Raw genomic sequence first — 21894 nt, forward strand, 5'->3', positions numbered from 1 at the left:
CTATTGCGTATGCTGCACCATGCGTTAGACACCTGTCACTCGTTGGGAAGAGTGACAAGTGAGTCAAAGAGAAGAATTGTTAGTTACAGCACTCATAATGTTGCGTGGCAGTTTATCCCCAACCTGTCATGCAACCTATTTTACAATGTAATATGCACGTCCCAATATTCAGTAACTGGTTCTTTGAAGCTGCACCATAGCTGCAGACAATATTCAACGATACCGATGGTTGCCCAGCTCATTACTTCTTTTCTTGCCCTTCATAATAGTGTTATTTCCTGCAGCTTTTCTTAGCTCGCTCGTGCCACATGGAAGTTTACTGTAAAGGCCTAGAGGAACACAGACATGTCTGGAGCTGAAAGCAACGCTAATGAGCAGGTGGAAGACAGAGAATTCACTAAGTCCCATCTCCACACAGCAGGAGCCTTAATGGCGGACTGTGAGCCGGAAAACTATTTTGTGTGAGACAACAGAAGAAATCCTTCTTCGAAAGATGAAATCGAAGCCAACTGTAGGCTTCGGAATGGGAGAGCGTGGAACCTGCTGTTTCCCAGCTGCAACGCCATGAAAGAGTGTTCATTTAAAATCCTAGTTAACAGAAACTCTGATTGGCTCACAGTAATTATTTGTGTAGAAGACAGACTTTCTCACACAAGTGTATGTGCAAGCATTTAGATTGGCTAGCGTTAGAATATTTCATGATGTGTAGAGATTTTCCGTGTTCCTCCCCACGCCAGACCACTATTGGTTAATCACTGCAAAATCCGCAACAAAAGGACTTTGTTAAACTTATTTATAAAGTTATTACTGGTCAGAACTTGGAAGGTCTGCAGCAGTTGTTAGGCGTGATTCCTATACTGACAGAAACTACCTAGTTTTGAGGAGTTAAGTCATTCAAGACTTGGCTCAAATGGCTCTAAGCGCTATGGGACTTAACATCTGAGGTCATCAGTCCCCTAGACTTACAAATACTTAAACCTAATCAACCTAAGGATATCACACACATCCATGCCCGAGGCTGGATTTGAACCAGCGACCGTAGCAGCCGCGTGATTCCGGACTGAAGCGCCTAGAACCGATCAACCACAGCGGCCGGCCTTCAACACTTGCTGCTGGAGGATCGATGAGTGACTTGCTGCGCAGACACCGAAGAGAGTATCCTTGCTGCCGAGGCATTGTAGTGTGGAAACAAGAAGATGAATAGTTACTTACCAACGCAACTCCTTGGGCCAGCGCTGAACGGGATGAAGGCGTAGTAATGCCTGTCAGCGGTCTTCTCTGGGATGAAGTTGTCAGGATTGAAAACTTCCGGGTTGGGATAAATGTCTTCCCGGTGGTGGATCTTGTAAGTGCCCACGACTACGGTGCAGCCGGCGGGCAGCGTTACGTCCATGGAGGCTATAACGAAATACAGCATAAAATTATTTCGGGATGAGGTACAACGTAAAACGTCTTGAGGAGAAATATACGTACTGAATTACTGCTGAACATTTACAAGACTTCGTACTTATTCTGTTGGGATAAGAGTGCAAGTATGCTGGAAGTTAAGTTGCTTAACAATTCATATTTCCATCTAATTGTTTATTTATTCACTGCTGCATTGCCGTGAGGTGCTTCAAAAAGCAAAATGGCTGGCGCCAGTTGGATCTGCGATATTCTTGTGTCGACTGAAAATTATCTTTGCTTCGCAGTAGTTTTAGCGTGCCAAAGAATACTGTTGCAGTAAACTCTAAGCAACAGTAGCAAATACTATTTGTTGCGAGGAAACGAATCGGAAACTAGAAGTAGTCGTTGTCTATCCGAAGTTTCAGCTTTCCTATTTACAGCTGCCAATGAACAACGATGATATGTATCGAAGAGGCATGAATTTTAATGTTGGTGGTCCGGTTTCGTTTAGAGGTAAGACTGCCTCTGTTTTGACTTAACTGCTCAGTCACGTAAGTCTATAGAAGCTGTTTAGGTAGTAGATATTTTTAATCGAGATATGTAACATGTTGTTTAAATGAATGGTTAATTAGCTATTTACAGATGGGTTTCGCTTGGGATAGCGACTAGTGTGCACAGAATAAGTGAGTTGCAAAGAGTCACTTTCCAAATGTTTATGAAGGAAATCTTTTTTTACTAAGATTATGAAATTTTGTGCAGCGAGTTTCGTTTTGCTCGCGCGGCTGTAACATATTGGTAAAAAAGAAAGGTAATGCGAATCACACTGCCACAAAATTTTAAAAGTATTTTGTGATCGCAGACTGTTTATTATAACAACGGCCATTGTGTGCGACGTAACATAAAACTCGTCTCCTAAACCTATATTTATCTGCTGGGCTTTGTAAAACCTCCATCGTCTTGTTTTAAAGTACCCTTATAGTAGAATGACAACAAAAGTATGACTAGCATGTAGCTGATTCAGTACCCGGCGTATAGTCGACGGCGCTTGGGTGGGAGGTAGCTGGTATGATTTTTCACTGGAAATAACAGTTCCACAGAGATAAACTTAATTTTTTAAAATTTTCTTTGCTCGCTACTAGTTGTGGTATGACTCGAAGTAGCAGAAGGATATTCTGTACGGTGTATGTAGGGAGAGTTTTAACACATTAATGTACAATTCCTGAAAAGCTACAGTTGAATAAGAAATCTAAATCACGCTACAGCCATATTTATTTTAAATATGCAAAATATTTCCAGAGACAGACGTCACGCTAATTAACCGGAAAAATTATTTTAGCAAACGGAAACTGAACTGCTGAAACTACAGATATGTCAAGTAGGATTTGTTCCAGTGACAATGTCATTTTCTCCGCATAACTTCATCTCACAGTTAAGTGCAGCTGATTTTTCAAGTCTATGTAGTCACATCATCTGGTCCAAGCGTTCCTAAAAATTCATGTGATTTATCTCGTGCGTTCTTACAGTTCTCAAATTTTGAGGCAGTTTTGGTCCATAACAATAAGACCATTTCTTTTCTTCTTCCTCTATTCTATAGTGTGATCCAGTCTGCACTTCCTTGGTTGGTTCCCGCCGGAATTTTCTGTCGAACTTCATATCGGATTTGTCCAACCACTGCTCCTTGGGACGGCCACGGACCGTAATGAAGGACTGTTTTGCCATTGAGTTTTCCTCACAACTGGCTGTGTTTTCATACTACTTTGGCATGTTTCCCGCAATTTGGCGGTAATTTCTGTGCCTTGGGGTAACCAGTGAACGGCGCACAGTTTTCATTCAATGCAGCGGTTGTTAATGTTTTGTTGTCGCTGCCAAATATTCTAAATCAAATAGAGTCACTGGGCAGACGGTGAATCTACAAAATTCCCCATTAAGATGATAGGGCAGTTTCTTCCTACATGCCAATAGTATATGATATTGAAATTCGTTGTATAATAAATGCACATCAAAATAAATTGCATGATACAGACGTAGAGAGAAACTGGTATTGTTAATGGAAATATATATATATATATATAAAATGAAAAAAGCCCTTCTAGAGGTCCTATTCGCAGCTGATCCAATGGAAAATAGATCAATCAATATGCTCGACGAGGATCAACTAACGTTACTGACACCTTGCCCGTGATTTCAATGCAGGATATTCTTGTAGTCAGAGATGCTGGATGTGGATCTGCAAAAGTTTCGAGAAAATAAGTTGCCTTAGCGCAGCATTCAGTGGCCGGACCAATGCCATAATTTTAGGATTGGATTTTATTGATATACAGTGCAATAATGATGGTTATTGTATGGAAGCGCGCCGAAAACTACAGACGGTCGACATCTATTAGAAGTTTAAACTTTAGTATGTGAAATATTGCTGAAAAAGTTGTGTTCTCTCTGTATACGTTGTCAACATCAGAAAAATTGCACTCTCATCAATGTTAAAACTTTGTTCTTTGGGTTAAATGGGCATTGCTTCCTCCCGCCCCCCTTCCTCCCCCCGTGAAGAAAAACTAACGTATCAAAAATACCATACAAACTGAACGTGGACGGCTTAAAAGCGAGAGGTTTCCGACAACGGAGGAGGTCGACATTCGTGATCTCACATCGATGCATAACGACATGATTTAAGTGCTGAAGGTAATTTTGAAGGCCGAGGTCACAATACACTCGCCACGATCTACGCGCAAGGTCTTAGGTTTCCCTCGTTCGAAAACTAGTCGTTAAACCGGAATACAGCGGTTTGCGACAGCCTGTCGAACCTGTTTGGAAACTGGAGACTGTAACAGAGAAAAGTAACAAAAATGCTTGTACTGGCCAGTGAAATATAAACTCAGTACTTATCCAGAAACTGGCAGTTGAATTATAAAAGGCGCATCATTCATTTCGATGATCTTGTTGCGGCCGATACCTTCATTCAGTCTGACGCCATTATGAACCAGCACAAAAGGCATAACAATCATCAGCCGATTGTTCCTTTTTGCATAACTCTAAACAAGTAAGAAAAACAAACTCAGGGAATACGTCTCCAAATCAATTCAGCAGGAGTTCTTCTCAATTAACGTGGTGAAAATGCAATATTATAGATTTGTGGATCTTAATCCTCAAGATTTCTTTCAACTCTAGAAATCCAAACTCAATTATTTTGCTACTAGTGATCATCATGATTAGAAATTGCTATGACAGGAAGTCTATTTTTAATGACTTTGCTACGTTTAATGCATTCGAGTACATTACGGTTGTAAGAATGAGTTTCGGCTACTAAATCAAGTCTCATATCTTTAGCTGTAGCTGAAGTTGGAGGTAAGCTCATCAATAACACTTCGATACGCTATTTAAGTCATGATGTTGAGAGTCCGTAATGCGTACCATGGTGTTTAACACATGTCGAATTATATAATTGATTGTGGATTAAGTAGACGAAGATGACAGTAGACAGTAGTCGAACACTCACATGTCTGGAAATTTTACTCATTTTGATAGGTATACCACTCGTCAACCTAGACGACGTATTCCAAATCGTGTTGCGTTCCAACGTTACGATCTAGTGCGACTTCAGATGGATTTTTATAGTTAACTCTGCTCTTCTGTACTTTTTTTAATAAATTCTCTGTGTTACATGGATCACATTTATTCAAATACTGTACATTTTGCTCTCAGGTTGTCCCCACTGCTTTTTTACCACATCGCAGAAAGCATACGTCAAACTAGCGTTAAATCTGACGTAAGAGCAAAATTATAGACAAAATTTGACGCGCGTACATTCATCAAGGTAAAGGTATTCAGTTGTCTTTTACAAAGATGTACTGTAAAGTAACCCCCAAAAATCATTCATATATAAGGAAAAACGCAGGGTGATCAAAAGGAGTTAAATTGAAGAGTACGGTTTTTGCGAAGTACTGAAGGTCAAGACAAAGACAATCTGTCAATGGATACACTATGAAATTCATTTACGTGATGGCTTGATATAGTAGGTACGTGGTAGAAATTCTCATATCATAACAGACTAGTTAATCAAGTAAGTACAAATAACATTTAAACAGCAAAATATAAATTATCAAATATACTGACCGTGTTTCTGTTGCTAATTACATCTGGAAAGATGTCACAGCTGTGAAAAGAAAGCTTAATCATTAAAACTAACAAACTCTTTTACTTCTTTTTCATCAGTTGACATTTAACTCAAGTTACCATATAAGTATCTGAAAGGATCCCAGATAATAGTACTGGACACATGTAAGCAGTCGACCATGCTAAACGCAGGAAAATAACAATATTAGATAGATACTAATATGTTTTGCTTTCTGAAAACAGAAGTGAAGAGTCACACGACGAAATTGCTACTCCAGAATTCGAATAATAAAACACTGCATGCAACTACAAATTCCTTATTCGGAATTTTTATTTAATTTCCCTAGCGATTTCTAGACTAGAGATTTGGGAGTCTGTGACTGTAGCTTGATCTTGTATCGATTCAGGTCACTTATTGGCCCGCATAGAAGACTTACGAATTTTCATGTAGGAACGATAATTTCAATTATGATTTGTCTGAAGAAGGTAATTCATTTACACACATCATTTCTCATGTATAAATGAAACTAAAGTGACGAAAATTTGTTATTCGATGCAAGCGCCGTAAGTCAGTAAACTACTTTATGGCCGTAAATTAATATAAAAGTGAATCTTGTGTGTATATGAGAGCTAGGTGTGTGTGTGTGTGTGTGTGTGTGTGTGTGTGTGTGTGTCTGACAGATAGAAGGTATTCTGCCTCGAAGTAGACTGTCGTGCAAATATTTACCGAGTTTGAGTTCTTCGTGGAGCTGTCTAGCTATGATAGGCACTGGTGGGAACATGCGAAGCGTCTCCAGGATGCAGCGCTCGAGGTACTTCATTTCCAGAGTGTCCTGGAATGTGGCCGGCCTGTCTGAGTCCCCGAAGATCTCATCCAGCTCTTGGATCACTTTGTCCTGAAATACGTACATTTTCTCGTTTTCTGTTGATTTTTACGGTGAAGTCAGTAATACTGCACACAAACTGTAAAATATACAAGCTTTATGAAGGTATAGATTTTCATTCTGAATTACTATGTCATTCTGATAGGCTTCATACATTAGTCGTTACTGTTCGTCGTAGTTTGCACAAGACAGGAAGAGATGAGAATTTCAGAAGCGGTGGTAACGAGAAATACAGAGAGAGAGAGAGAGAGAGAGAGAAAGGGAATGGGTGTGAAGAGAAGCATGAGGAGGATGAGTGTGAAAGTATTAGTTTGCCAGAGGAAGCTGTTGCGAGATTACTGGTCAGAAACGTTTAGATAAAGAGTGGATACAAGAGGAAAGTCATTATTTTGAGTTATATCAGGCAGGTCAAGTTATATTGAAAGATCACATTTCAGTGGTCTGGGAATAAGTAGCTTATAATTTCCTGATAGTCTGTTAGCGGAATCAACGGACAGTTAACTTTTGTCTGTAAAGTGGCTGCAGTTGCATTTCGCTTTAAAATAGAAGAACTAATACTTGGCACTTTCATAGTATCCGTAGCTGTCAATGACTAGCAAAGGATGGTGTAAAAACAGAAAACATTCTAGTTGAGTTTTCCTTAACATATGTACTACAGTTGTTTGACAAGAGAAGAAATCTCGCATGAAAAAAAAAAAAGAAAAAAAAAACTAAAGCAATGCTAGAACTTCCCGAATCAGGACAAACAAGACCTTGGTTGAGTTTCATTACCTGAATGTCTTGATGAATGCCCATCATCGACAGGAAGAAACTGCTGCCAGCAGCTGTTGTGTCGTGTCCCTGCAACATCGAGAAGGCAATGTAACATAACGAATGTCGTATTTTCATGTTTCGAACACTCAAATGCATGGTCTGCCTGCACGCTCACCTCAAACATGATGGTGTCCACTTCCTCTTTAATTTCTTCATCAGTCAGCACCACTCCATTCTGGGCGCTTTCGATCATCAGGTCCAAGAAGGCCAACCTCTTCTTTTGACCTGTAAATAAACAGTAAATGGTATGGAACATTGGGTGGAATGTAAGAGTATGCGCGTAAACATTAAAATATATGTGAACCCAGCACGTTAGACATTACTGCGTCTTGATATTTTTAGAATTTTCGTGACATAATAGATCGAGCTTTAAGAAGGAAGGCGTTTGTTCCTAAATGATTTATTGCCAGTCTATTTATTTTAAAACTTTGGGAAATTCTGACTGCCACAAGGAAAGTCATGAGTAACTTATATCAAATACTGCAAAACAAAGCAAATATTTCTTTGTAGTGGACTTAAAGTTGACTTGATAATAAAATGAAATAGATTCTATAAGAAATAGAAGTAAGGTGAAAATCGGACATGACACTTGATAGACAAGTATTCACTTGTTGTGATTTACGAAAAGTAGGAGAATCCTAATCAAACTTAATTCTTTCCCGTATTTTGATCGTCGATTTGCGATTTCTTTGTAGGCTTAAGTTTTTTGTTGCTTATAGCTTTTAGTTAGAAACATTTGTTTATATATATTCAAGCCATTTTAGTACTCTCAGCAAATTTAACATGCGATATCAAAGGCATCTTCCTGGAGCACACGCGACATGCCGCGTGCCATTACAGCTACGTGAAGACGGCATTTTAAACCTTCCTCCAGCGCGGTAGGTGAGCTCGCTTTTCCATAGCTCTCTGTCGCCGGTGGGAGAGACGTCACGCATACACGCCGCCAGACGACGCTAAATTGACATGACGTCACTGCCTGCGACGCTGCTTGACCAGTGCAGCTTTTTAAGCAGACACACTCAAAGGTTCCCCCATCCCCCCCCCCCCCCAAAAAAAAAAAAAAAAATTCGCTGTATCAACATTTGTGCGGAAGACTGCAGTGAGGACCCATTACTTTGACGTAGCACGATTCTATTAAATATTATTAATATTCGGGGACTATCAGAGCGTATCAGTACTCACGACTGTTTGTTTTTATCAAGTACTTTACTATCATTGCATATACCTCAGCACCACAGAAGAACCTGCAGCACTTCGAAGTTAGGTATATCTCAATTATTAAATGTGACAATTCGAAATAAACTTATTAATGTTTTACAGATGTCTTATAGTGCCACTGGCCACATCCACTACCGACACAGGAGACACAGCACGTATGTGCAGCAGTAACATGTTAGTCTCACTTCTGTAATTATGGGTCTTTTTTGCTCTGCCAGAATGTGGATCAAAATGCCACTGACCTCTGCTCTCATCCAAGAAATTGGGTCCCATATACCGCGAAATCGTTGAACGTGTATTATTAACATACTGCATGAACGAGACAGTTTGCATTTCTTGTAATCCATTAATTTTAATGCAAACAAATGGGGTGATACCTAACATGTTTTGAAGAAGTTTAAATATCTTCTTTATATCAAATATGAACGCCTGCACACATCCATAACGGTATCCTCCCTCCTTCAGTTTACGAAGTAGCTCACTACGGTCATAATATCGCCTTTTCTCTAATACGAGGGCGTGCTGAAAAGTAATGGGTCCGTATTTTTTATGTGATGATTCTTAAAGCCTTTTAAATAAAATAAACGTTACTAATATTCTACATCTTTATTCTTCATGTCTATATATTGTTTCTCAACGTAGTCGCCCTGGCGACGAACAAATTTCTCCCAACGAGACATCAGTTTGTTGATACCGTCACTGCAGAATGCTTGACTTTTTTGGCAGAGACACAACTTAACCTCTGCTTACTTCGTCACTATCAAACTGAAGTCCTCGAGGGCGGTTCTTGTGTTTATGGAAACAGATGGTTCAAATGGCTCTGAGCACTATGGGACTTAACATCTATGGTCATCAGTCCCCTAGAACTTAGAACTATTTAAACCTAACTAACCTAAGGACAGCACACAACACCCAGTCATCACGAGGCAGATGGAAACAGATGAAAAGCGACTGGACCCAAGTTGGGACGGTATGGAGGATGGTCGGTGATAGCGAATCCGAGACGTCGGATTGTCGCAGATATCGCAGGGCTCGTGGGTAGTCTGGTGTTTTCGTACTGAAGGAGAGGATGCTACATATGTTACAGCACGCTGTTTATCACGCATCTACGCAGTTACGTTACACATACTGCAATGCGGAGCCCTCTAGCGGCAGAGGTGTGCAAATATCCAGACATGAATAGTAAAGAATTCCATCGTTGTTTGCTGCAAACGGTCTCCAAGTAGCCGAACGTAGCAGTTTTCAGTCAATGGTCGGTTCAGTTGGACCAGAGGACCCAGCCCATTCCACATAAACACAACCCTTTCATTATGGAGCTACTACCAACTTCCACAGTGCCTTGTTGACAGCTTAGGCCCATGGCTTCGTGCGGTCTGTGCCAAATTCGAACCCCACCAGTTGCTCTTAATAACTGAAATCAGGGTTCATCTGACCAGGCCATGATTTTCCAGTCCTCTATGGTCCAACCGATACGGTCACGTGCCCAGGAAAGGCGCTGCAGGCGATGTCTGCTGTTAGCAAAGGCACTTGCGACGGCCGTCTGCTGTCATAGCCCATTAACGCCCAATTTTGCCCCGCTGTCCTTACGGATTCGAAATCAATCCTATTGTTGAAATTATTACTGTTATAGGAAGAATAATTCTTGATTTTTGAGACGTTCGTCGTACGTCCCACAATGATTCCTGACGTTATTTGACGCTGTCTCAGCAGTGACAATTCTACGCAAACGCCGCTGTTCTCGGTCGTTAAATGAAGGCCGTCGGCAACTGCAATGGCCATGGTAAGAGGTAATTTGGTATTCTCGGTCCACTCTGACACTGTGGACCTCGGACTACTGAACTGCAATATGCCACACGTCTAGCTCCAACTACTATTCCATGTTCAGCACCTGCTAATTTCCGTGGTGCGGCCATTATCACGGCGGAAACCTTTTCATATGAATCACCAGGGTACAAATGACTGCTTTGCCAATGCACTGCCCTTTTATATCTTGTCTACGCGATACTACACCATCTGTATACTTGCACATCGCTATCCCCTGACTTCTGTCACCTCAGTGTTTATGGCCCACGCACATTCCTGTGCATCTCCACTAGTCTCCCATTTAAACACAAGTAATTTAGTCACCGTGGATATTCCGAATACCCGAACAAAAGAAGCGATAGCAAGCGCGCTGTTCTTATAACTATTCTAATAAGTAATTTTTCTGTACTTGATGTGCAAGAACTGGTTTTCTGCCATCGCTGCCCTTCATATCGCTTCACAAGGCTCGCCCTTAGGTTTGGTCCATATAATCGAGTGCCTGCGCCTCTGTAGCTAAGTGATGAGTGGAGCTGACTGCCATGGAAGACGCCCAGGTTCGATTGGCAACCGGATCGGAGATTTTATCTGTTCGGGGACTGGGTGTTGTGCAGTCTTCATCATCGCTTCGTCATCGGCATGGAAGTTGCCTAAATGGCTTCAAGCAAAAAGACTTGCCCTCTGCGGCCGAACAACCCCTGATGGGGTCTCCCGGCCAATAATGCCACACCTATCGTTTGATTCCCCGCCTTTGGGATTTTAGCGTAGTCGCAGCCCAGTGGAACAGAGTCATGATGAGATGGGCCGCGGAACGCAGCTCGGGCGGCCACGTGCCGGCCAGCACGAGCCGCGCGCATCTGTAGGCGGCTGCTGTAAGCTGACATCACGCCGCCTGGCGACCACGCGTGCTCGCTGCTCACCAGTCACTGCTTACCGACGTCGTTCTCGTCCTGCTCGTCGAGGTCGTCGCGCAGCCCCTTGTTGGCGGAGAGCGCCGCCGCCGCCGCCGTGTCCGTCTGCTCGGACGCGATGTACCGCTTGGCGCCGCCGCCCTTCTGGAACTCCTCCTTCTTCTTCTTCAGCACCTGAAGCCCAACACGCCAAACTTTGAACACCACTCTGCCTCATATGTAGCCTCTTAACAGATCAGTGTAATAATGTGGTCGTACTCTGAACCAGTTACTAGAGATTTTTGTCTTTGTTTTCTCTTACAACTCGTTATACCGCTTATCAGCACCGGATTACGTATCGAATACATATCCAAACCTGTGTATGCTTTCAGGTCCATTATTTCCCAGTGATTGCGTCATTCTTGAGTTGGGTATCAGATAATGTACACAGACGAATCGCATCGTGTTTCAGACTGCGGTGTCTTACAGGGTAGCCCCTGATAGAGTTTCCGAATGCCGAACAAAATCACATCACTCTAAGACAAAAAGAAAAAAAAATAATAATAAAAAAAAAAAAATAAATAAATAAATAAAAGTCGACGCACCACGGAGCAATTGTCCGAATAGCATGGAACTGTACAAACAAATAACTGATTACAATTTCAGAACTATTAGATGATTTATTCAAGCCTTGGCACTGATTGATAGAGTTGCTAGACGCCCAGAGGGGTGTCGTCAGAAATTGAGTCCCACTGGCGTGTTACATCGTAAAAACCCCGAGCTGGTTGGAGGATCCTGCCCACAATCCTCGAAACGTTCTCAATTGGGAAGAGATCCAGCGACCCTGCTGGCCAAGATAGGGTTTGGCTAAGACCAAGACAAGCAGTAGAAACTCTCGCTTTCTGCAGACGGGCATTATCTTGCTGAAATATAACTCCAGGACGTCCTGCTATGAAAAGAAATGGCACCACCGATCATCACTGCTGGCAGCTGAGCCATATAGCGGGCGATATTCAGATTGGTTTCCCACCGATGTCTGGGGGATCTCCAGACACGTGTTCGGCTTGGAATGTCATTGAGCGGTGAAGAATTGTCTTCAGGAGTCTCACTTCGAACAGAGCCCCGTTGGCCAGCGAAGATGTGTCTGGAGGCGCCTCAGACAGCGCTGGGATGCCAACCTTACTTTAGTCCGCCATACTACCCGACAACCATGAGTCACGGTCTGGCGTGGTATTTCTTTTCATAGCAGGACCCATTTGGTTGTCATCCGTTGCACCTTGACAGCACGATGGTACGTCTGCGATATTATACTCGTTGTTTCATAACTCTTCATGGTTAGTTAACCTGGACTTACATTTCAGCAAGGTAATGCCCGCCTGCACACGGTGAGAGTTTTTACTGCTCCTCTTCGTGCTTGCCAAGCTCTACCTTGGGCAGCAACATCGTCGGATCTTTCCCCAACTGAGAACGTTTGGAGCATTACGGGCAGCTCCTTCCAACCATCTCCCGATTTTGACAATCTAACGCGCCAATTGGATAGCATTTGACACGATATCACTCGGAGGACACCAAACAACTCTATCAAGCTCTTCCAAGCAGAATAACTGATTGCATAAGGATCATAAGTGGGGCTACGCGTTATTGGCTTGCTAAATTCGTGAAGTTATTTCTCTTAAATGAATCTCTCAGTTTTTCTGCAATTGTAATAATTAGTTTTTCTTACATGTACATCACATTTACTGATTACGTTCCATTCGGATAATCCCTTTGCGGTACGTTGTTTTGTGTGTCACAGAGTGTTTTTCATTTCGTCTTTGTCGACTGGTGTCTTGAGTTTATAAACCCATACAGAGGTGGTTCGTGTAGGCCTCTTCTGAAATTGTGGTAACTCTCGACACTACCTCACCGAACAGTCCATGATATACGCACACAGTCCAAGAGACATAACGACCATTATAAGAGCCAGATGACACTTGACAGCCGCGTGGTATTAGCCGAGCGGCCTTACGCGCTGCAGTCATGCACTGTGCGGTTGATCCCGGCGGAGGTTCGAGTCCTTCCTCGGGCATGGGTGTGTGTGTTTGTCCTTAGGATAATTTAGGTTAATTAGTGTGTAAGCTTAGGGACTGATGACCTTAGCAGTTAAGTCCCATAAGATTTTACACACATCTGAACATTTTTGACACGGCAGTAGCCGACGGGTACTCGGACGATGGGGCTGGGAGTTAACTTGGCTGAGGTGCCTGGAAGCCCGAGAAGATTTTATCTTATCGCCGCAAGATGAAGCATTCGTAAACTACAATTATAATAAGAGAAATAATTTGTGTAGACGGTATTAAATAGCTATACTTATCTTTATTTTGACAGTCATTTCTGTCACCATCTGACCACCCTTGGACATAAATTATGCATTTAACTGTGCATTCGGCAATTGCAATATTTGATTAAAATCCTGAACTATTCCGCTTTTATGTAAGCTGTGATATTACTGATCCTGTTCGTCTACCTTCCAACGTACACTATGATAGTTTTCTCTGGAAAGCTACAGCAGGTACATGATTAGTTACATCACAATTTATGCCAAAATGGAGCATTTTAAGATTTTAATTAAATACTGTAGTTGAGGAATACAAAGTTAAACACGACTTTTATGTCTGAGGATCGCCCGGTTATGACCCAAATTGATTTGCAAAATTTCTCTGTATTGCAAAATTCCATTCCTAACGCTTATAATAAGTTTATTTTTTATACTTATATCAGAATGTAATTGTAAACAGTTATAGACTTATTTCGTTACAGCGTTTCTTACTCGGCGCACTTCACGGCCCCTTTGGTAGACTTACGTATCCTGAAATTTTTGACATGTTTTAATCATATCAAATCAACATCTTCTGCCCTTTACCTATTTACACGTTAATAGCTAAATGAAGACGTGCTCTGTTGGTTTTGAAAGGCGTTAGTCAATCAGCCTCTCACATAATTCTGTGGTTTAGCGTTATGAAATGCGGGAGAGTATCTTTTCTCTGCCTACATTTGTTCATATTTTCCGCACCAGAGAATATCACATTGAGAAGCTAACTTGTGTGTTTTTATTCTCCGTTTAACCATAGCTGATAGAACATCTGTCCCTGTCCCCAACATGGATAATTGCTCGTTTGAATGAATGTGGGTGTAATTACAACTGTATACAAGTAGACTAATTTAGATGGAAGTCCTTGGCTTAGCTTTGCAATAGGAGCCTGAGAAGACAGCTGAATGTGATCTTGGAAGCCAGCTCTGGTGACGACAGTCTGTCGTAATCTCTGTCGCCACAGGCGACTGCGCCTTTCGAATCGAAGCGTAAGGACACCAACTTCAGAATTTCAGCCGATGAACGGAATGGAAAAGTTCAGTCCGAAAGAACCTGGCGTTGCCTCTCCTGTCTTCTGATTGGAGGAGATTCATGTTCTTACTAGCAAAATCATCTTGGTGATTTGTCAGTTCGCCTCCTAAGACTTTGTTCACTCTCTGTACGCGAGGGGAGGCAGTATAAATTTTGATAGAACTTACCGGGGCGCCGAGGAGTCGTGTAACAGCATCAATATCTGCTCCTTGGACAAGTAGGTATGGCGTGCTGTCTCTGTACACACGTGAGCAGTGGTTTTTGGATGGGAGTAGTTCGATATTGAGTTAGCATTCCCTATAACGACCATACTCAGTCGTGGGGAGCACTGGTGATTTCTTTGTCATATTAGGTAAGTTCAGATGGGGTCATTATTCTTGTCACTCTGAGTCACGAGCCGGATTTGACAATTCGTTCGTTAATGGAAAGTGGTGAACTTTGCTTTCGATTACTCATATGAATCGTTGTGTGTGAGAAATTGCGCTACCATGTTGCATTTCCACAGCCCACAAATCCTTGCTGACCGGTATATTATTATACTCTGCTCATGAAGAACCATAGGATTAGTATTTCTATTTGTGTTACATGTAAATACAGTTTTTGGAGTACGCTTCATATGTTAAATGTTCATTATGCAGCTACTTAGTTGGTTAAAATTCGCTACAACGTACAACACTTCCACATTTGCCCCCTCCTATAATACCTAGCTTCAGGCGCCCTGTGAGAGAAAACTACTTCAAATATTTAGTAAAGTGTAAGCTTTTGCCGGCCGCGGTGGTCTAGCGGTTCTGGGCGCTCAGTCCGGAGCCGCGCGACTGCTACGGTCGCAGGTTCGAATCCTGCCTTGGGCATGGATGTGTGTGATGTCCTTAGGTTAGTTAGGCTTAAGTAGTTCTAAGTTCTAGGGGACTGATGACCATAGATGTTAAGTCCCATAGTGCTCAGAGCCATTTTTTTTTGTAAGCTTTTATCGAACGTTTTGCAGTCCACTAACTACAATTCCACTGCGTAGTTTTCTCCTAGGATAGGGTCTAAGGCTAATAATTACTCTTCATTAAATTTCAGACGATTTGGCACTTAGTGCTAGGTAGATAATGTTAAGCGTGCTACTTGTGCAACAGATAGTTATCCGTGGTATAAGATGAAAGCCAGCCCTACCAAGAAATTAAACAGGTGGGACTATTATTTGCAGCCTTCCCATTCGGCAAGCAAGAATCCCTTCCTTCACTTTACAACAATTCAAAGCTTACAAGGTCCCGCATAACCTGTGCTGTAAAAACTTTAGCACCAGAGCAAATTTTTGTCTGTGACAACCACTGCCCTGGTAAATTCTGAAATAAAATTTCGCTTAATAGTATAAAGCTTTCCATAGACGAAAAGCAGAAATTACTGCTTCGGCAATGCAATACTCTCAGCTTAAGGCCCCAGATTGATATGTAAGCTAAATTACGGAATGGCAGTTTACAGGAGAAGTTATAGCACGCGTAGTTTCTTATTTCCAGGTGGAAGCCCATTCTTTATGAGAGGCGGTTTAGGTTGCTAGTGAAGTGTTTTGTACATTTGAAAATTATCCACAAAAATAAGAAACAATGCTATTTACCTCGAAGGGTTCCCTTAATGCTATTGATAAGATGCAAATAAGTGGCAATAGCTAAAGGTGTTGCTTGTTACGGAGACATCACGTGCTTCTCACATCATCATCGCGGAGACCAATTAGCAGCAACGTCACTCATTTTGTATGCTCATCTGGCTTAATGGACAGCACGAGGACAGTTTCAGGAAATTGCCCAACTGGATTTACAACAGAATGCAATACTTCATCGAAGCTTTGCAAGTCATAGAACAATCATGATGAAATGGCACCACCAAATTTGTACACCAAATTGTGCTGCCAGTGTTTGGTTTATTAATACATTTCTCATCAGAATAAAATCCATACTCGACAGTTTACGGTAAGATGATTTGCGTGTAGCTCGAGTAGGCTGAGTTCAGTTTGGTGCAGAAATGAGACGCATCATTCTCCACTTTTTGACCACGGACATCACATATGTATTAGGAGCTTCACTAAATGATTACCAATGGCAACGAACGACGTATGGTATTCACTGTCCAAAGCAATGAAAGAGGCATACAGTCTAATACTTATTGCAAGAATTACCTGAACTGTATCCAGCAAGAAAACGAGACAGCTGCTAGCTCACAAGGGATACTCATGGACACATTCGTTTTGGATATGAGAGGGCAAGAAACCCGTCACTTGCTTAAATTAGTCACTGTACCGCTTGTTGCATGAATTATTCATATTAAGATAGGGTGCAGACTTCATGGCGTTTGTATGTGTAGAAATCACAGTGGAGGCTGCGGAAGACGGTGTAAAAGTATGCTTCATTGCCTCACTTCTGTTAACGGATCATCCTAGACATGTCAGACATTGGTACTCATAATGATAAGTTCAAATTTAAATTGCTCTGAGCACTATTGGACTTAGCATCTGAGATCATCAGTCCCCTAGAACTTAGAACTACTTAAACCTAACTAACCTAAGGACATCACACACATCTATGCCCGAGGCAGGATTCGAACCTGCGACCGTAGCAGCCGCGTGGTTCCGGACTGAAGCGCCTAGAACCGCTCGGCCACCGCGGCCGGCATTATGATAAGTGTTTAGGAGAATATGTTTATATTTGAGTGCAGTTTACGTGCCATCAGATGGTAAGTTCTAAGTAGAAAACATGTTTTCTCAAAGGGTATTGGAATATCCATAAACGATTGAAAGCGAATATGTGGTATTTTACAGAAGGGAACCGTTAACACGTTCACTGGATATGAATATTCTCTTATAGAGAAGCTATAGCGACTTTACAGCCTCCACACGAAAATTAACTAGTAAATAAGAGTTAACTTCGTAAAAAGTACATCTAAACACATCTCTAGTGAACGTCCGAGCATATCTTTAGTGAATACCACAATGAATTTATGTACTTCGTCGAGCGGGACCCCGAATACTATAACGCGCCATACCTCTGAGTTTTTTGACTTAACGATAGTGTAGGAAACGTAAGGTGTACCAGACGATTAGTTTTCCTTAGCGCGAACAAGCTGGAATATTTGTTGGTCACCATACTCAATTTCACCAAAAAAATGCTATTAACATCTGTGTAAGAAAATTATGGCTCTGAAATAATGATGCTATCGAAACTACGTTAACACACTTTTGTTGTCTTGGAGAGTTCTTACTATGGTTTCATGAAGTACATTATTAGCATCAAGTATCATATGTTATATTTCAGTTCAATGATACCCCAATAAAAATTTCAAATACCGCGGGTCTATCAAAGGTTGATGACAGTGGCGATGAGAGATAAGCCGGCGTATTCAGTTTCTGACGAATATGCTTCTCCGCTTTCGTAGACAAAGGCCGAAAAAAGGTATTGTGGCAAGCGCAAGGCGAGGCTGAAGAAGTGGAAGGAATCGAAAAAAAAAAAAAAAAAAAAAAAAAAAAAAAAAAAAAAAAAAAAAAAAAAAAAAAATGCAGGTATTTGAACGGCCATCGTGTCTAACGCGGACATTCTGTGTAGACAGGTTCGATTCCAAGTACTGCCAGTGGTTTATTTCGGTGGGAGGTCGGAATCGGAGAACACTCAGCTTCCACAAGAGAAACGGTTTAAATTCTCACATTTCATACTACACGTTTAACCGTCACAGCTATAAGTGAAATAACGCAATTTCATAAAATATCAATATTACGCCCACTATTTGTGTGTATTCCATATAAAATTTTTGTTTGACTTGGTACGTCAGTGGGTAAGAGCCAGACGGCAAATAGGTCCTGGCTTCGATCCCCAGTCAATCCAAGGAATTATCTCTTTCACCACTACTGACAATAATTTATGTTGTGGAAAATGTCGATATTCACCATCGTGAGGCATTCACGTTAAATTGTAGGTCCCCTCACAACTGACTAGGTATGTTGGTTCGAAGGTTTGACGAAGGCAAGGGCGCACTACGTCCAATAGCACCAGTCCAAGTAAATCACTGCAGTGTTCAAACATTCAGGTTGACAACAGTTTTGTTGTTTTACAGAACGTTAATCCTACATTTACGTGGTCTACGGATGAAACTTCCTGGCCGATTAAAACTGTGTGACGGACCTAGACTCGAACTCGGGACCTTTGCCTTTCACGGGCAAGTGCTCTACCAACTGACCTACCCAAGCACGACTAACAATCCGTCCTCATGACTCGCCCACGAAAGGCAAACGTCCCGAGTTGGTGTGGTGTGACTTCGTCCGTCACACAGTTTTAATATCGGGGCCCACTCCGGTGCAGAGTGAAAATTTCATTCTGTTCTACAGATGCCAACATATTCTGCTAAGTGAGTGAGTCCAACTTCTAACTACAACAACAGCACTCATTATCATGTAAGAGACATTGTAGGATTGTCCCGGTTAAGGCTATCGAGGTCAGGGCGAACTGACAGTAGTCTCTTTGTTAATTTCTTTCCTCGCCGGATGCATTGTTTTATTCGCGAAGTACACTGGCGTCACACGGTAATTCGCACTAAAAGAACCTCAATGTTAATGCCCTTCCATTTGGTTTGCGAGAGCATGAACATAAATCCTGATATTTTTACCTCTATGATTCTCACCTACGGATTTCACCGCGAGCATTTGTCATGGACGCCTTGTTTCATAATGGGAGGTTTATTACAGACAATAGCAAACTCGTATGTTTTCTTTCACTTGTTGCTTCTACTTGTATGAGAAAGATTCTGAAGTCGGATACGTGCAACAACTATAAATTGTCATTTTTTGACGGTAAAAAAAGATGTGGATTTACTCTTTGCACATTTTTAGGACTATTCGTGTACAAGAAGAAAAGAAAGACTGTTGTTTTAGGCTCTGATTACATCTTACACTAAAGGGATGTGTGACTTCAGTGTCCCAGTACCAGAAAGCAGGCGTTTGAGAAACAGTTGTACCAGAGTGCAGGGCCCAGAGTGCGGAGGATGACCATAGGTTGACACGAAAAATCTTAATACAAGTATATTTTGCATATTGATAGTTTTATCATGAGTAGTGTGTTTCGCGTCATTTATAATCTTGGTTCTGCGTCACTATGCGCACCTTTTACAAATTACGAGCGTTCGTATCTCTGGAGTTAGTGCAGTGTTGCGTCTCAGGACAATTGCCTGTATCGACGTCTGATTACGCATATTATCGTTTTATATGATTCTATGTTTTACGCTTGCCACGAATTACGTAAAATACTCACCTTCTTTGTAAGTCCGTGGATGACATCCAGGAGCTTGACCTGCTCCGTGCCGTATCTCGTCAGGTTGAACAGCCAGTCGGGACGGAGCCACAGTTTGGTATGGCGCAGGTGGAGGATGTCGCACATTCTGAAATGGAGAAACGCCCTATCATTGGAACGCACAGTGTGTATGCGACAGCCGATTGAGCAACGATTAGTGCAAGACGTGGCACATTTGTTTCTATGTATCAGAAAGACGAGATACGGCTCGCTTGAGTTGTGACACAGTGTAAATGTGTTACATGCTGAGGCCCTAAAAATATTGTTCTTGGTTTTTCAAATTCTCACGTATAATTTTCAGTAAATATGCCTTATTTTCTAATTGTTATAAAGTTCGTAAAGGAGCCTCTTCGTTATTACGTAGACACTGAGGCACTGTGTAACAAATGGGCAGTTGCTGAAAAGTGATGACAAATACAGCGGCTACTTTAAATTTTGAAATGTAGTGAGAATCAATTTGGAAGCTTTAACTGTTGTAGTTTGCTGCTATAACATTAAACGCTGTGACAAGTTTGCTACTATAACATTAAGCGCCGTGACAGAATGTACCAAATGAGCCACTGTTATTTTAGATTTTGAAGCATTACGCGTTATTTGATAAGGCTTATATCACCCAATACGTCTTTGCCCTGTAATTTTAGTGAGATAATCTCTTTAGCAGTCTTACACCTGGAAGTGACCCAATAGTTAATTGTAAATTTACTAGAAATTAAAGAGTCCTTGTAATGCTCTTCGGATGCCAGATGACGTCGTGGAGAATGGAGAAAGGGGAGGGGGAAGATCATTTGAGAATTCGTTCAGGAGTGTTTGGTAGGGTATCAGCAGCTATGGCACTTGTACATCAGTCTCCTGCGAGCTGCAGCTGGACCATAATAATGATGCAACTGATGATCGAACACAACTGATCCAGATAAGAAAAGGGGGGGGGGGGGGGTATTGATGTCAGTTCGCTGTTGTGCAACATGGCTGCGGCAGCTGCAGCTGTGAGGCTCTTTGTTGCGTTCACGCGCACCATGTCAATGTGCAGTATTGAGCTTGAATTAAAGGACTTTAGTAACCTTATCACTCCCTTGCTAAATTTCATCTTTGGGCTTTCTGTTGGGTTAAATGAGTTTGGAGAAACAAAGCACGCAACGTAAAAGGATTCAACCGTTTGGCTACCTGACGGAAGCCCATTTTCTGACTGATTGTTGTGGTAACTTTCCTGTGAATAACTAACTGTCAGTTATTTTGCTATTGTCAGATACAGAGCCAATATGACAGAACACGATCCATCACCGTTCAGAACATCATGATCACGTAAGATGTTGACATTTAAACAGTCGTTTTAAAGAAACAATAGCAGAACATATGCTGAACAACACTGTAACAAAATTGTACATCTTGCCGAGTGTCGTTGGTTGGCTCACGTAGTTTTTCTTTAGGTTCTCTGTTCATATGGACTTGACTTTACTGCTGTTAGGACGCGGTGAGTACTTGATGATCTATCGGTAATATTAAGAAAAAGAAGCAGTCTCCGTAAATTAGTCAGCAATCATTGTTGATTTTTGCGGATTATGACGTCTAGACCGCTTAATATATTTCTTTATCTGTAACTACGTTTCGGTTAGTGTCATAATAAGATCTTCATTAAGTTTAAAGGAAAATAAGGCTGACGAGTGTTAATTGCACATTACCACGCGGAAGAAGAAAAAAAGTTAAAACTTAGAACTTTGTGTCATACGCTACAAAAACTTTACTTAAGTGAGTAGTTGTTTGTTATGTATTATTGGAGAGACATTATAAATCTAATACAACAAATTCGACATCGGAAACCATCCATTTGTGGCCACCTTTTCCTTGTAACTGACCACTCTACAAACTTCATTGAATACGCTCTAGAAGTCTGTCAGTAGAGTTAATATATTTTCTTTTATCGAACGAGGGATCTGTAGAGTAATTCTAGTGCAACATATATTCATTTTCAGTGGTTATTAATTGTAGTCTCGGGAACGAAACTGGATCGTGACAGCTGCCGGAAAAATACTTACTTCATTACAGCCATAGCGTACTCGTATCCGCTCTTATCTTGTGTCGATTTGGTCACTCCCATAGCGGTTTCT

At 41.6% G+C, this 21894-nt stretch overlaps 1 protein-coding gene across 1 annotated transcript in view; it reads right to left on the minus strand.

Annotated features, from left to right (window-relative positions):
* The window catches only part of LOC124605288 (cytochrome P450 4g15), a 45485-nt gene that overhangs the window by 855 nt on the left and 22736 nt on the right, over window positions 1-21894 (minus strand). Inside the window, exons 5-11 of the mRNA XM_047136868.1 lie at window positions 21823-21892; window positions 19754-19880; window positions 11143-11293; window positions 7306-7415; window positions 7149-7217; window positions 6221-6389; window positions 1213-1398 (exon numbers count right to left, since the gene is read on the minus strand). Of these exons, the coding sequence (XP_046992824.1) occupies window positions 1213-1398; window positions 6221-6389; window positions 7149-7217; window positions 7306-7415; window positions 11143-11293; window positions 19754-19880; window positions 21823-21892 (882 nt within the window). The remainder of the gene's footprint in view (window positions 1-1212; window positions 1399-6220; window positions 6390-7148; window positions 7218-7305; window positions 7416-11142; window positions 11294-19753; window positions 19881-21822; window positions 21893-21894) is intronic.

This window comes from Schistocerca americana, chromosome 3 (assembly GCF_021461395.2).
Source record: "Schistocerca americana isolate TAMUIC-IGC-003095 chromosome 3, iqSchAmer2.1, whole genome shotgun sequence".
Taxonomy (NCBI): domain Eukaryota; kingdom Metazoa; phylum Arthropoda; class Insecta; order Orthoptera; family Acrididae; genus Schistocerca; species Schistocerca americana.